Below are 16,649 nucleotides of genomic sequence, written 5' to 3'. Positions count from 1 at the left end.
ATTGACAGCCGTGTCTGCAATATTAACCCCCAGCATATATGCCAGTGACTGCAATAATAATCCCTGGCATTGGTGTCAGTAATCCCCATCATTGCTTTTAGTGTCTGCAATAACAATCTCCAACATCAATGTCTAAACCTGCAATAATAACCCCCAGCATAGATGGCAGTGTCTGCAATAATAATCCCCAGCAGTTTACTTCAGTGACAATGCTCACTCACTGTACAGTATTTGTAGAGAACCCCTAGGACAGTACTACATTACTTCACTCCTATTCCCCTTTTATATGACAAGGGGAGGAGGGGTTTTGTAGTCCACAAAGACAACTGGAAACAAACTAATGAATGACAGTTAGGGGAGGAAGACAATTATCATCTCACAAGAATTCTGGCTAGTTTAGCAGGTTTTGCTGGTGTTCACATCCACTTTAAGGCCTCTTGCATGCAAAACTCCTGTTTAAGCATCTACTTTTTCAGGCATCATTTCAGGCTTTTTTTTTCGTGTATTTTTGCACATTTTTGCTTATATGTGTTTGTGTATTTACGTGCGCAATTTGAGCATTTTTGGGCAAATGTATTTAAATATGAAAATTGACAATTGCGTGCATTTGTGCACGTATTTATGCTTATTTACGTGAAATTGTACCCATAAGGTGGAAATTACTGACCAAAAAAGCATATTTTTCAATTCGTTTTACTGAATAATGCACATCGCTTGCTTGCGTGCCTGTGTGCATAAGCAAATTACAATTAATGAGCTGTATTTTAGCTCAGTAAAAAAAACAAAAAAAAAAAACTGTACTGAGCTTTTTCAAGATGCAGTGTGCATGTGTAAGAGGCCTAAGGCCTAAGTGTTTCAATAAAGAAGCTTGGCAGCTGCTTCTCCCCCTCTCCCTCCTGAAGCTGTCAGCTGCTTTATTGAAAGGTTATACGGGGGGGCCAGTGCTTGTAACTGCCCCCGCCGCTGCACCGATCATCCCCGACTGTGCCCCTGTGTCCTCCTCCGGCTCTCCAGGTCCTCCGCTGGCTTCAGGTGTCCTCCTCTCTCCCTCTCACTGTTTTCTCCTCCTGTCCCCGGCTTCCTCCTTGTCCCCCTTTGTGCTCCACGGGTCCTCCTTGGGTCCCCACCCTTCACTGGATCCCCATCTGTGCTCCGCAGGTCCTCCTCGGGTCCCCACCCTTCTCCGGATCCCCATCTGTGCTTCGCGGCTCCTCCTTGGGGTCCCCCTCTGTGCTCTGCAGGTCCTTTTCCGGCCCCCCCAGATCTGTCAGAATGGAGAGCGGAGGAAGGAGCTGGTATATATGACATTTACCGGCTCCTTCCTTTTATATCACTGACTAAACACTGACTGTCCATTCATAACTGTGTTTTTACGATGTTTCAGCTTATGAATGGAGAAGAGCTGCTGTCTCCTGTCCATTCATTTTCAGTGCAGCTGAGGCTGCAGAGAAGGACTGGGGAATCCCTGTCCTTATTCCCTTTCCCTGTCTCAAAGGGGAGATGTCAGGGGTCTAACATAAAAAAAAGACAAAATAATAAATAATGAAAGGTTAAATTGTAAAAATAATAAAAAAAAAGTAAAAAAAAAAAAAAAGTTAAAAAAAGTAACGGTATCGGCGAGTACTTGTAAAAAAACATTGGCACTTTTACTCAGTCTTAAAAAAGTGGTATCAGTGCAACCCTAATAAATACAATATAGAAACACTGATAATATCCATAACATGTAATTTTTTTACACTCAAAAAGTTAATGCAGCATGACACATTATCAGCCCTGACATTTGCAGACAGTTGTTCAAATCATTGATTTTTACAAACTGAATTTAGCTCCCGTTCAATGCTGGCAAAGGCACTGTCTGACTTTCCAAAAGTAGTTCCTACACTACTTTTGGTGACTTCAGGGGCAATTTCAATAGACACCTATGCATGAACCCGCACAGATGTCTTTCAAATCACCCCCAAACTCACACTGAAATACGGGTTGAAATCGTGCAAGTTCAGCACAATTTCCACCTCACATTTAGTGTGAATGAAGCCTTACTGACAGTCAGCAACCCTGCCTGAGACAAATATATAATTTATCTAATTTGTTGTTTGTCAATTGATAACCCAGCTACAGTAGTACATTAGGCAATCCTAGAAGGGAATATAAATAGGAAAAAAGTCAGGAAGTTGTGAAATCTGTAGCTAGTCCTCTCCCGTGACTGCCCAAACATCATCATTGATTTTCAAAATCATGAGGCTCTTTTACACTGAAATAAAAAAAAGAAAAATGCAGAAGCGGAAGTGGCCAATCTTATACATTGAGTGTACGGTCACACTGAATGCGGCTTTGAAATTCAAGTGAAGTCACACTATTTCAAAGCCGCATGTCAGTGCGACTTCAAGTGCGAGTTGGAAGACATCTGTGCGACTGTCATACCTGAACTTGCACAAAAGTAGTGAACAAACTACTTTCAAAATTGGTGTGACTCTGATGGAGTAGGAGTCGCACTGTATTGGCTTTTTCCATTGCCGAAAATAGGGTGCTACTTTTCATCGGATCTAAAACTATCAAATTACATGACATGTTGCATAGGTGCCACTAGGGTTGGTGTCTCCTGGTGCAGTGAAACATGGTGTCACCCCCCTCCTGTCTAGGCTGCCCAGCACCCTGCAGGCAGCGCACTGTCACGGGGGGCGCCTCCCCAAACTGGCCCCTGTAAATGATAGTATAGGGTGGTATAGTGACAGCTTAGGGTAGGTTGGGGTGGTATAGTGGCAGGTTGGGGTGGTATAGGGCTGGTTAGGGCATTATAGAGTGGTATAGTGGCAGGTTGGGGTGGTACAGGGCAGGTTGGGGTGGCACAGGGCAGGTTGAGGTGGTACAGGGTAGGTTGAGGGTGGCACAGGGCAGGTTGGGAGTGGTACAAGGCAGGTTGGGAGTGGTACAAGGCAGGTTAGGGGTGGTACAAGGCAGGCTTGGACTCTATGTAGTGACAGTGTGCTGTGCAGTAACGTATAGCATACCTCATGCTTGCAGATGAAGACCCTGGCGGGTGGGAGGGGCTGCTGTGTCCTCGCCTCTATCTCCTTCAGCTGTGGGCTCGTGAACGGGTCTGTGGGAGGAGTGGATGAGGCGGCCACACCCCCAGCTCCACCCACCTACTCCGGTTGCCTTGGGAGATATTGAAGATCGGACCCTGAGTGACAGCTGGGGAGTGTTATAGGCAGCCTGAGCCTCCCCTGCATGGCTGAATGCCCTGCTTGCAGCGCTCCGCTGTAAGCTAAAGTGTTTAGCGCCGGCCCCGGTGTCACCGGGCGCGGGCCGCACCCCCCATAGCAACGCCACTGTCGGGGGCTAAAGTGACACTAAACTCATGTTTAAAAAAATATGAAAAAATAATTTGTTGCTCTTGCCCTCCCCCAAATCCCCTTTTCTTTTTGCTCTGATCAGATATGCTGTTAGAGGGTGGCAATATTCATTCCCTACAGTCATGCTGTGCACAAGTACATAGCCACCCTCTCTTGCTTGCTCCCAATATGAACTAAGGACTATTAAAGTGGCGTTCCACCCAAAAATTGAACTTCCACTTTTTTGGAATCCTCCCCCCCTCCGGTGTCACATTTGGCACCTTTTAGGGGGGATGAGGGAGAAGATACCTGTCTAATACAGGTATTTGCTCCCACTTTCTGGCATAGATCACCGCGGCTTTCGACCTACCGCTTCCGGCACCTTTTCTATCCTCCCGCGAACAGAGGGAGGATAGAACACAGCAGGGACCAGTGAGGACGTGCAGCGCGACTTGTACATGCACAGTAGGGAACCAGGAAGTGAAGTCGCACGGCTTCACTTCCTGATTCCCTTACCGAGGATGGCGGCGGCAGCAGCCTAGAGCCGGCGGACAGATCGGCTTCGGCTGCCGACATAGCGGGCATCCAGGACAGTGTCCATATATTGCATATATTGCATATACTGCATATACTGTTGGATTTTAATATTTTTTTGTGGCGGACCTCCACTTTAATTATTATGAAATGTGTAGTGCATAGAACAGTGCACATAACTGCAACTAGCACACACTGCTTATTCCAAACAAATGGAAGTGAGAAGGAAAAAGAGAGGTTTGTGTGCTCACAATGGACATTACAAGGAGGCAGTACAATACAGTAGGAAACAATTTCATGAAAAATATATCACAGAGTCAATAAATAGTCATATGCATGGGTTGTTTTTGGATACTAAGGGTCCTTTCACACGGGACAGATCCGTGATGATCCGCCCCGTGAACATCCGCTTGCTCAGCGGGGATCGCTCTGTCGATCTCCGCTGAGCAGGAAGATGACAAGTCTGTCTCTGCACACTGTGCAAGGACGGACCTGTCAGAGCGCCGCTCTCCCCTATGGGGGGATCAGATGAGGACGGATCGTAGAGTCCGTTGTCACCCGATTCGATCTGATGATGGATGGCAAAGTAGGTTTTTCCTCCTTCACACTTTTTCGGATCGTAACGGGTCGGATGTCAGCGAACGCGTCCCCGCTGACATCCGACGCTCCATAGAGGTCTATGGAGCATTCGTTCAGGTCCGCCTAAAAAACTGACAGGCGGACCTGAACAGATCGTTTGTGTGAAAGAGGCCTAAGGGTGTCCCCTTTAGTGTCACTTTAAAGTTTATCTACAGCTAAAACCTTTTTTCCTAATTTTTTGTAAATCGTGAATAGGTTGGAACCAGTGCTGGGAAAAGGTCCAAGGCCAGGATGCCAAAGTGTGCCATACACTGAGCTCCGAATTAATTTGGTGATCTGAAAACTAACACAAATTATAAACTGTAAACAAACAAAGGAGTTAAAAGTAATTAGGGTAGACTCCAATTTTTTTTCCTTTGATTTGCTAGTGGGCACTAAAATCATATTTCTGGTACAAAGTAGTTTTTTGTTTAAATTAGCACTACAACATACTAAATGTAAATTTAAAATGTACATAAAAAATGTGTAATACATACACACACACACACAAAACATACACACACAACATACACACACACACATATATATACAGTATATACGGGGAATAAGTGAATGAAGGAATGCAGAAGTAAAAAAAAAATATTTAGGATTCAAGAGGCTGAAATGTTTATCCAGAGGAAGGCAAAAAATACGGCTCTCCTCGTGTAATTATCCTACAGCTGGGCATTGTGCTTTCTTTACCAGGCATACACAGAGCTCCTGGCATAGAGCTGGTGACTGTCACACCAAGAGCAGAGCGGAGTGCCGCTGGTTACACAGGAAGAGCTGCTATCACCCATTGTATTCAGCAGGATTACGCACAGTCCATGACATGACTAGATGATGCAGAGGTAGGAGAGGCTCCTGTCCTAGTTGCTCCTCTTTGACAACATTTATCCTCTCTATTTCTCATGGTAACCAACCTTTGCCATGGGGGCAGACTGTGTTGGAAATTTTTTCTAACTGGGATAACTGTCTGAAGGATTAACCTTCATTTTGGAGAAATTTCTTTTAATTCCTATTATCCTTGTAACAAACCCGATTAGGCACATACAGCACTGATTAGGCTTCTAGTTTTTTTTTAGTAATGCCACGCAAAAGCTTAATTTGTGGAGTCCATTGTCATTTATATAAAAGTATTCACATGACCAATTAATTTTCCACTTGTAAGCATGCAATGGACCTGATGTATTTTATTATTTGTATTTTTTCACAGATTTTTTAAGTAAGTTTTTTTTGCACACAAATACACATTTTTATAATATAACACATTTTTATATTTTCTCATGCTGGTTTTACTTTGTGCACATCTTTCTTGCAAAGAAAATATTTTTGACTTGTTTTCAAGCACAACAAAATTATTTTTATTATTTTTTATTATTGAGAAAGACGAAAACTGATATGAGTGTGCTAGAATGGAGAAGTATGAGGAAGTGTTCTAAAAATAACACCATGTCAGATACCAGGCCCGTGTGTGTTTTATAGAGCTTGGAATTCTTGAAATAACATGGCTGCTTACCTGTATTTTGTCTGTAGTTAGAGATTGTTTCATGCTTCTTTTGATATATTGCTATTGTTATTTAAAGTGAGGGTGGATCATCTGTTACATTGTTCATGGCATTCACTGCCTACCAGGGCCAGCTTTTTGTCACAGGAGCCCGTAAGCACACAACATTGGTGTCCAAAGCAACACTCCTCTGCTAGGATTATCTCTTTTACACATATTGTTTTACTGCTCATAAATCAGGTTAAAATATAGTGAAAATATCTAAATAAGCGTATATGAGTTACCTATATTTCTGATAAAGATAGGAACAAGTCCTATCACCTTAGAGGAACTTCAATAGGCGATGGCCTCCTTTTCAAATTCTAAAGCTCCTGGTAGCGATAAATTACCGATAGAACTACATAAAACATTTGGTGATATACTACTACCTGAATTACTTACCGTAATACGCACAGAAAAAGACCAAGGTTATTTCCCAATGTCCATGTATGAAGCAGTAATAGTTGTTTTATTGAAGCTGCAGAAGCATCCTAATTAACCAGAATCCTACCGCCCTATTTCTCTCTTAACTACCGATCTGAAACTTATAACCAAAGTACTTGCAATGAGACTCTCGAAGGTGATAGCCAACCTTATTCAGGAATCAGGATTCATTCCCAATCCATCAATGGCAAACAACCTTTGTAGACTCTACTTAAATATGCAACTACCTACAGATAATACGGGCAACAGGGCTATACTATCACTCGATGCCACTAAGGCATTTGATAGCAGGGAGTGGCGATTCCTATGGAGGGTTCTAGACAAGTTCTAGGGGCAAACTTTTTTTTTTCTCCTGCATTAAGCTTTTATACAAAGCACCCTCCAACCACCTTGGAATTAACAATGCTTTATCCACATCCTTTGAGCTGAAAAGAGGAACGAGGCAGGGATGTCCCTTATCCCCACGGCTCTTTGCCCTTGCAATTGAACCTTTGACAGCGGCTATGAGGGGAGGCCACAGCATAATCGGATTTTGACTATTTCGACACAGAAGAAAAATTGGCCTTATATTCCGTCGATGCACACGTTTTTCTGGGTGACACCTCTGACTCCATTTCAAACCTTATGTCACAAATTTGTGAATTTGGATCCTTTGCAATCAACTAGGAAAAACAAACACCCGTGTTAAACTAGAAACGTTGCAGAAACCAAAAGACTCAGGGGGGTTGGTGATACCCAACTCGCTATACTACTATATGACTGCACAACTACAGCATCTCACGGCCTGGCATGACCCATCCGCCCATGATCCCGTAAAACGTATACTAGCCACGGTATTATCTAAGGATAATTTGGTGGAGTGTTTGGGAATTTAGATCTAAGTCTCAGTAGCCTACTTTATTGCTGATTGACAACATTTGCTGTAAAGCTAAACAACATTTCCGTTACTTGGGTTTCACCTCTTTTACTCGTATCTTTAACAATAATAACTATGTTGAACTTCAGAAACTGCAGGGGTTTAGTACTGGTCCATTTATGGTCTCGTTTACATCTCACAACTGTATCAAGGCCAAGTGCTGAAAGACTTTCAGACACTGAAGGAGGAATATGGTATGCCAAATAACATGTTTTACCAATACCTACAACTTCGGCATGCTATTTCTTCACAGGCCAAAATTTCTAACTGGACATTAACAGATCCCAAGACGCTCACACAACTAGCATCTTCAACATCTAGAAAGGGACATATCTTCTCTTTATATACAGTAGCTCATTTATGTCTGAAGTATCACATGCCATGTTCTCTACTGATAGAACCTGGTGGTCTGAAGACATAGGACATATTTCACATGAGGAATAGTCTACTATACTTAATAATATACACAAAGTCTCACTATCGCCAGTTCAGAAGCTCACCCAGATTTTCATCCTATATCGTACCTATCGTACTCCCTAAATGCTATATACCTGGCACAGGAGGGACTCTATGTCCCAGATGTGGAATAGATAATGGCACGCTCATTCACGTGTTGTGGAAGTGTCCAAAATTAACAAGTAATTCATTCTATTAATGGCATTTGGAAGTTCATTCTTCTTTTAGATCCAAAAACTTTGCGTACTGGGTTGGATGGATGAAGAGCTATATACTACCAATACATACATAGATATTATTAGATTACTTTATATTTCTCTGAAACTTATAGCACAAAATGGCTTTCTACAACACCACCCTCCCATAAAGAGTGGGTCAGCGCTGTTAACAACACTTTGATAAGAGAGAAACTGGTGTATCAACACAAAGGTGGACCAACGAAATTCACACAAATATGGAATGATTGACTGGTCACTCCTTATCTCGCTCCCTTTCAGCTAGTCAAAGATAGAATACTAAGTGGGGGAATGTCCTCTGGCTTGGTCTAAATCACCTGCAAGTAGAATGTTTCATAGAGTTCAGGATACTATGAATATGTACAATCTCCAATGCTGTAACAACTTTGATAACAGGATTATGTACTAACTGTACTTTGACATACAGAGGGCTGATAACAAGTTTTGTATTGCGCTGTAGTTCTAAGCAGTGCAAATGACATGGCCTATAACCATGTCACACTTGTCTTTTTAATGACGTGTCTTCACTCCTGCTTTAATATGTAATAAGTAATATGAATCATATTCATACAATAGGGGTTATGTATATTGCACATCATTCAAATTTCAATGCTGTTTGCTAGTTACAACCCTATTGTTGTGGCGTTATTTGTATCTATGTTACATTGCATGTATAACATTAAGCACAGGTATGAGCCATTTCAACTGTATTGTTTTTTTTTGTATCAGATTTTTTTTATAAAAGTTTTTCATCCAAAAAAGAAAAGGAATAATATGTTCTAGTCTGACTATATGCCTTACTTCTAACAAGCACAGGCCTACTGCGTTGGGCTGGATAAAAAAATTACGCATGCTGTGTTCTTTTTGCTCACTGTAAGGGTTAAATGCTTGCTTCAGCCAAGGGGATGGGAATAAGCACAACACTTACCTTATTCTTTGTCCCCCCCAGCAGCTGACACTTTCTCTGATGCTCCCAGGCTGTGGGTGGGCTTATTAAAAACAATACCCTTTTGGTAGCTCCCCTCCCCACACTCCCAAAAGTAAGGCTCATTTAGTCTAGGGGTATACAGCACACCTGGGATGGGTCCTGGATGGGAGATATATTTACCCACAATTTGGCTTGTGGTCCCTTTAAGGGAGAGTTGAAGGGATAGTTTTAGTACTCAGGGGTTTTCACCCTTGCATAGTGAGGGATTCCAGGTTAGTTCTGTTGGAGAGAAGAGGACTAATTTCAGTGATATCGGGATTGATAAATTCTTATTTGGAGCCCAGGATTCAGAGAGACCTGGGTTGGGAAAAGAGCCTCCAAAACTCGATTACAAGAACTTTGGGTTAACCCACCTGCAAGGGAGGCTAGCAACAGGAAGTTGTCAGTAGGTTTCTATGAGGTGGTGTGGAGCAGGCCGCAGCTTTGAGATTGTGTGGGCTGTCTGGCGATTTGAGACCTAGTTTTGCTGAGCCCCTATGGCTTTTCTTGCATCCTGAAACAGACATCAACCCTAATCATCATCTCGCTGCCCCCAGCCTGTGATTGGATAGTGAAGCAACAGCAGCACACTGATGTCATACAAAAAGTTTTAAAAACTGCCTTTTGGGATTTTTATGATTTTAATAATGCTTAAAGTGAAACAATAAAAATGAAATATTCCTTAAAATATTGTGCCTGGGGGGTGGTGGTGGGGGGGGGGATGGGGGGGTCTATAGTATGCCTGTAAAGTAGTGCATATTTCCTGTGTTTAAAACAGTACCACGGCAAAATGACATTTCTAAAGGAAAAAATGTAATTCAAAACTTCTCACAGCTGTAATGAATTGTTGGATCCCGGCAGAATAGATAAAAAATAATTGAAAAAGAATGGCATGGGCCCCCCCCCCCCCCAGTCAATTACCAGGACCTTTGGGTCTGGTATGAATATTAAGGGGAACCCTGCACCAAAATAAAAAAAAAATGCATGGGGTCCCCCCAAAATCCATGCCAGGCCTATCAGGTCTGGTATGAATTTTAAGGGGAACCCCGAGCCAAAATAAAAAAAATGGCATAAAGGTCCCCCAAAATCCAGGCCGCAGGAAGGGGGGGTGAGAGAGCCCCCCCCTCCTGAACTGAACAGGCCACATGCCCTCAACATAGGGAGGGTGTTTTGGGGTCCCCCCCAAAACAGCTTGTCCCCATGTTGATGGGGACAAGGGCCTCATCCCCACAACCCTTGCCCGGTGGTTGTGGTGGTCTACGGGCAGGGGGCTTATCAGAATCTGGAAGCCCCCTTCAACAAGGGGACCCCCAGATTCTGCTGATGCAGCAGTCTTCTAGTGTGGTTGCCCCTATCCTTAAGCGTGGTAATCTTGGAGAAAGCTGCTCCGGTGTCCTCTTCTGAAGCAGCTTCCACAGTGTGTCTCCTCTCTGTTCCTCACAATAGGCTTCCAATAGGATCACCTGATGTTTTGGCCAATCGGGAAGCGGGTATGAAACCCGTTTGGCCCCCCGATTGGCCAAAACATCAGGTGATCCTATTGGAAGCCTATTGGGAGGAACAGAGAGGAGACACACTGTGGAAGCTGCCGGGAATATTTAATCGCTGTTGCAACACACATGGGATCGGAGCCCACCCCTATTTGAAGCCTATTAGAGCCTCTGGTGGCTACTGCACAAATTGGACAAAGACATTTTTTTGGTGGTATCTTCAAGAAAGTAGCTCCAAACCTGTACTGTACTAGGCATGTAGCAGGTAATACACCTGTCACGTCTGCTCTCTGGGGCACAGCCATTTTCAGATCTCTCCAGAGATGTTCAATCAGATTCAAGTCTGGGCTCTGGCTGAGCCACTCAGACATTCACAAAGTTGTCCTGTAGCCACTCCTTTGTTATCTTGGCTGTGTGCTTAGGGTCATTGTCCTGTTGGAAGATGAACCTTCACCTCAGTCCGAGGTCTAGAGCGCTTAGGAGCAGGTTTTCATCAAGGATGTGTCTGCACATTGTTGCATTCATCTTTCCCTAGGTCCTGATTATTCTCCCAGTTCCTGCCACTGGAAAAACATCTCCACAGAATGATGCTGCCACCACCATGCTTCACTGTAAGGATGGTATTGGCCAGGTGATGAGCGGTGCCTGCTTTCCTCCAGACATTGCTGTTGCCATTCAGGCCAAAGAGTTCAATCTTTGTTTCTTCAGACCACAGAATTTTGTTTCTCAAGGTCTGAGAGTCCTTCAGGTGTCTTTTGGCAAACACCGGGCAGGCTGTCATGTGTCTTTTACTGAGGAGTGGCTTCCGTCTGGCCACTCTACCATACAGGCCTGATTGGTGGAGTACTGGAGAGATGATTATTCTTCTGGAAGGTTCTCCTCTCACCACAGAAAAATGCTGGTGCTCGGTTCTTGGTCACCCCCCTGACTAAGGCCCTTCTCCCCCGATCGCTCAGTTTGGCCAGACGGCTTGCTCTAAGAAGAGTTCTGGTGGTTCCAAACTTCTTCCATTTACGGCTGATGGAGGCCACTGTGCTCATTGGGACCCTCAATGCTGCAGAAAATTTTCTGTACACTTCCCCAGATCTGTGCCTTGATAAAATCCTGTCTTGGAGGTCTACAGACCATTCCTTGGACTTCATGGCTTGGTTTGTTCTCTGACATGAACTGTTAACTATGGGACCTTATATAGACATGTGTGTGCCTTTCCAAATCATGTCCAATCAACTGAATTTACCACAGGTGGACTCCAATCAAGTTGTAGAAACGTCTCAAGGATGAGTGGAAACAGGATGCACTTGAGCTCACTTTTGACATGGCAGAGGTTGTAAATACTTATGTACATGTGATTTTGTCAGTTTTTTATTTTTAATAATTTTGCAAAGATTTCAAACAAACTTCTTCAGGTTGTCATTATGGGGTATTGTTTGTAGAATTTTGAGGAAAATAATGAATGTAATCCATTTTGGAATAAGGCTGTAACATAACAAATGTGGCAAAAGTGAAGCGCTGGGAATACATTCCAGATGCACTGTATGTGGAACAACCAATGTCATATATTATAATGAGACTATTAGTCCTGCCACTAGGTGGTAGTGTGTTATGATGTCATTTCCTGTGTCTTCGTTCCTGTTGTTTTCCAGATGTTGTTGGACACATTGCTAAGTCATTTATCCAGCAACATCTGACTGGTATAAAAGAGTCATATCTGCAGCAGCTTTCCAACATTTTTAAGCCTGGGCAGGTTAAAGTGTTGGTGCAAGTTTGACTGCTACTATATCCTGCATATAGCTGAGTTGTGGGTAGGGTTTGCACTTTTTCTTCAAGTCAAACCCAAACACTTGGCGCACAGCATTTTTTTCTTTTTTTTTAGCATAAGCTATAAGATTGTAACAGAACTTGGACACCTTTGAGCACTCCAAAGAGAATAGTAATCCAGCGTGCATAGCAGTGTTAATTTCGGCAAAGTTTTCGTCAGCTGCATTTTTACAGTGATAAAAACAAAACTAAACAAAAAATACAGCACATTTTTGTCCACTGATGAAAACTATGAAGAAAATCAAATCTGTTTTCAAATCCGAACCAAAACTAGCCAAAAATCACAAGGAGGGTAAACCCTCAAGAACTAACTTCCGGTTTTCACAGAGATCCTCCTGCTTCCACTCCCAGCAAGCAAGCGAGCGACTGTGTGCACTGCAACTGCCAGATAACCAGAGCAGCATGGTGCATTACAGACAGCCAGACCTCCCAAGTCAGACAGTTCCACTTCTGAGTCCCGACTCACAACATGACCCCCCAGTCAGGTGCCCACGTCCAAAGCAGAGAGCAGAGCAGACTGTGAGTGTGTAATACATTACAATTACAGCAGCCTCCCCTCAGATCACCATCCAGCATGTTTTACATTACATAAGCCTCCTCTAACCACTGGCGGTGGCATCCAGGGTATTGTGCATTGCAGTCCATCCCTCAGACCTGAGACCACCATCCGGCATTGTGCAGCATTACAGGCCTCCTCAGACCACCATACAGAGCACTATGCAGCATTACAGGCCTCCTCAGACAACCGTCCAGAGCACTTTGCAGCATTACAGGCCTCCTCAGACCACCATCCAGAGCACTTTGCAGCATTACAGGTCTCCTCAAACCACCATCCAGGGTACTAATCCGCATTACAGGCCTCCTCAGACCACCACCCAGAGCACTGTGGAGCATTACAGTTTTCCTCAAACCACCGTCCTGAGCACTGTACAGCATTACAGGCCTCCTCAGAGCGTCCAGAGTGGCGAAATCTGTATCTGTGAGTCTGTTCAAACCTTAATACCATAAACAATAACATAATATATAGTTTTTACTCCAGGAGTATATAATGAGTTTGGAAATTCTAGAGAAATTATTAAATAATGCATTACAGTTTAACTAAACAACACTATAGATTTTACAACATTAGATTTTAGTTGACTAAAATGTACTGGAGATTTTAGTCGACTAAAATGGGACCAAAACTAAAATGGCATTTTATTCAAAGACTATGACTAAAACTAAAACACTTGCAGAAGACTAAAATGGGACTAAAACTAAAATGCTATTTTAGTCCTAAAAAAGACTAAAACTAAATCTAAATTGTTCCCAAAATTAACACTGGTGCTTAGTTCCCTCTCGCCATCCTGTCAGGCCCTGTTTTGAGCAACATTCCTGTCTGAATATTGTATATATTCAGGCGGACTGAAACCCAGACACGTGATTAAAAACCCGGACTGTCCGGGTGAATCCCTAGTCGTGGGGTTCTTTACAGAGACACTTGTAGTGCTCGGCAGTGGGAAGCCAACAGTGGAGTTGCCACTATCTACTTAAATGAGTTAGTTTAGTTCTAGATTATTTGCTGATCCGAAATAGCTATTTGCCTGCTTAACTTCAGACTTTTAAAGTTCACATCATTTGCAAGCTTTTCTCTGTTTTCCTTCCTTACATTTTTGGTTGATGGAGTTGAAAACAGACACTTCAGCACAGGCTGAGACCCAGGAGAGCTGACGATGGAATTCATCAGCTTGTTTTTGTCTGGTGCTCTCTGGATTTTAATGTCTGGCTGCTCAGCTAAAACCTTAGGAAACGAGTGTATCTGGAATGGATTTCCAGTGACCCTCCTCTCCCTTTCACTGTCAGAGACATCTGTCCTGCTCTTCCTGTTCATCCTGCAGGGATGGAGGCAAGTGTCAGCTACTGTGATAATTATACTAAACCTGACTCTAAAAAGAGAGAGTAATAGACCTTCCTATGCATGTGGTAAATAGTTTAAATTGCATTATTACACTCTCAGTTTACCTGACAAAGTACATTTGTTTGTTCATTAAGGTTTCCCTGCTGAGACTGCCGCAGATTCCGCACAAAACTGCAACAAGGATTCCTCTACTGAGTAAGTTATTATTACATATATGTTTACTATAGCAACCTATGAAGACAGAATTAAGGGACCTGCCACTGCTTACTGCAAGCATATAGGATGGGACTTCATGGGCTACTTGCTCATTCCAAGTCATGAACTCGTTATATTGTAAAAACAAGTTTAGGACGGCATCCCTGGAGTCTGCACCTTTACAAACAAGTCAGCAAAGAACATTCCCATATTTATGAGCTCACAGGTCTTCTTTGAATGCTTATTTATTTGAGAACTAATTTAAGTAAATGGCACATATTTTAGTACAGTTAACCTATACAGTGGTTAAACTCGCCTATACCCGATCCAGAAAGATATTGTTGACAACACAGCCGATTGTCAAAATCTTCTGAGCCCCGCTCATGCCCTGTTCTGTGCACTCTCCATTCAATCTTATGAAGGGTTCATACTCTGATCAGGGAGCACAAAAGGGGTTATTTAGGAAAGGCAAATCCACTTTGCGTTGCTTTAGATCTGAGGGGAAGATCTGAAATGAGTGGAATCTCTGCTGATTTTTTACTTTGCTACAATGTAAAGTAGTGAGTGTACAGTTTGGATAACACTGTCAATTTTTTTGACCTCTCAAAATAACTCAACGCACAGCCAATGTCTAAACCGCTGGCAACAAAAGTGAGTACACCCCTAAGTAAAATTTTTTAAATTGGGCCCAGTGTGTCAATATTTTGAGTGGACACCATTATTTTCCAGCACTGCCTTAACCCTCTTGGGCATGAGTTCACCAATCATCAGAGCTTCACTGGTTGCCACTGGAGTCCTCTTCCACTCCTTCATGATGACATCACAGAGCTGGTGGATGTTAGAGAGCTTGCACTCCTCCACCTTCCATTTGAGGATGCTCAATAGGGTTTAGGTCTGGATACATGCTTGGCCAGTCCATCACCTTTACCCTCAGCTTCTTTAGCAATGCAGTGGTCGTCTTGGAGGTATGTTTGGGGTCATTATCATGTTGGAATACTGCTCTGCGGCCCAGTCTTTGAAGAGAGGGGATCATGCTCTGCTTCAGTATGTCACAGTACACGTTGGCATTCATGGTTCCCTCAATGAACTGTAGCTCCCCAGTGGCGGCAGCACTCATGCAGCCCCAGTCCATGACACTCCCACCACCATGCTTGACTGTAGGCAAGGCACACGTGCCTTTGTACTTCTCACCTGGTTGCCACCGCACACACTTGACACCATCTGAACCAAATAAGTTTATCTTGGTCTCATCAGACCACAGGATGTGGCTCCAGTAATCAACGTCCTTAGTCTGCTTGTCTTCAGCAAGCTGTTTGCAGTCTTTCTTGTGTAGTACTTTAGAAGAGACTTCCTTCTGGGACAACAGCCATGCAGACCAATTTGATGCAGTGGGTGGCGTATGGTCTGAGCACTGATAGGCTGACTCCCCCCCCCCACAACCTCTGCAGCAATGCTGGCAGCACTCATATGTCTATTTCCCAAACCTCTGGATATGACGCTGAGCATGTTCACTTAACTTCTTTGATCAACCATGGTGAGGCCTGTTCTGAGTGGAACCTGTTAAACCGCTGTATGGTCTTGACCACCATGCTGCAGCTCAGTTTCAGGGTCTTGGCAATCTTATTATAGTCTAGGTCATCTTTAAGTAGAGCAGCATTTCTTTTTTTTATAGATCCTCAGAGTTCTTTGCCAAAAGGTGCCATGTTGATCTTCCAGTGACCAGTATGAGAGAGTGAGAGCGATAACACCAAATTTAACACATCTGCTCCCCATTCACACCTGAGACCTTGTAACATTAACGAGTCACTTGACATCGGGGAGGAAAAATGGTTAATTGGGCCCAATTTGGACATTTTCAATTAGGGGTGTAATCGCTTTTGTTGCCAGCGGTTTACAACATTAATGGCTGTGTGTTGAATTATTTTGAGGGGACAGCAACCTTAACACTGTTACACAAGCTGTACACACGCTACTTTACATTGTAGCAAAGTGTAATTTCTTCAGTGTTATCACATCAAAAGATAAAATAATTACAAAAATGTGAGGGGTGTACTCACTTTTGTGACATACTGTATGTGTGTATACACATACTGTATATAGTTATTTATTTTTAATTGTGCTGATATTAGGAGGAAAGAAGCCTTCTTCCTCACATCATAGCAGCTTCTCACCGCAATTCTCCATCTCTGGGCTGGAGAAG

General features: G+C 43.2%; 1 protein-coding gene across 1 annotated transcript in view; it reads left to right on the top strand.

Moving 5' to 3' along the window:
- The window catches only part of LOC143930763 (uncharacterized), a 72,437-nt gene that overhangs the window by 13,709 nt on the left and 42,079 nt on the right, over positions 1–16,649 (top strand). Inside the window, exon 2 of the mRNA XM_077455339.1 lies at positions 14,389–14,449. Coding sequence (XP_077311465.1) covers positions 14,389–14,449 — 61 coding nt within the window. The remainder of the gene's footprint in view (positions 1–14,388; positions 14,450–16,649) is intronic.

Source organism: Lithobates pipiens, unplaced genomic scaffold (assembly GCF_037356315.1).
Source record: "Lithobates pipiens isolate NorthernLeopardFrog02 unplaced genomic scaffold, aLitPip1_a1.2 Scaffold_25, whole genome shotgun sequence".
NCBI lineage: Eukaryota > Metazoa > Chordata > Amphibia > Anura > Ranidae > Lithobates > Lithobates pipiens.
Note: the sequence above shows the minus strand (reverse complement) of the source record. Positions and strands in the feature narration are given on the sequence as shown.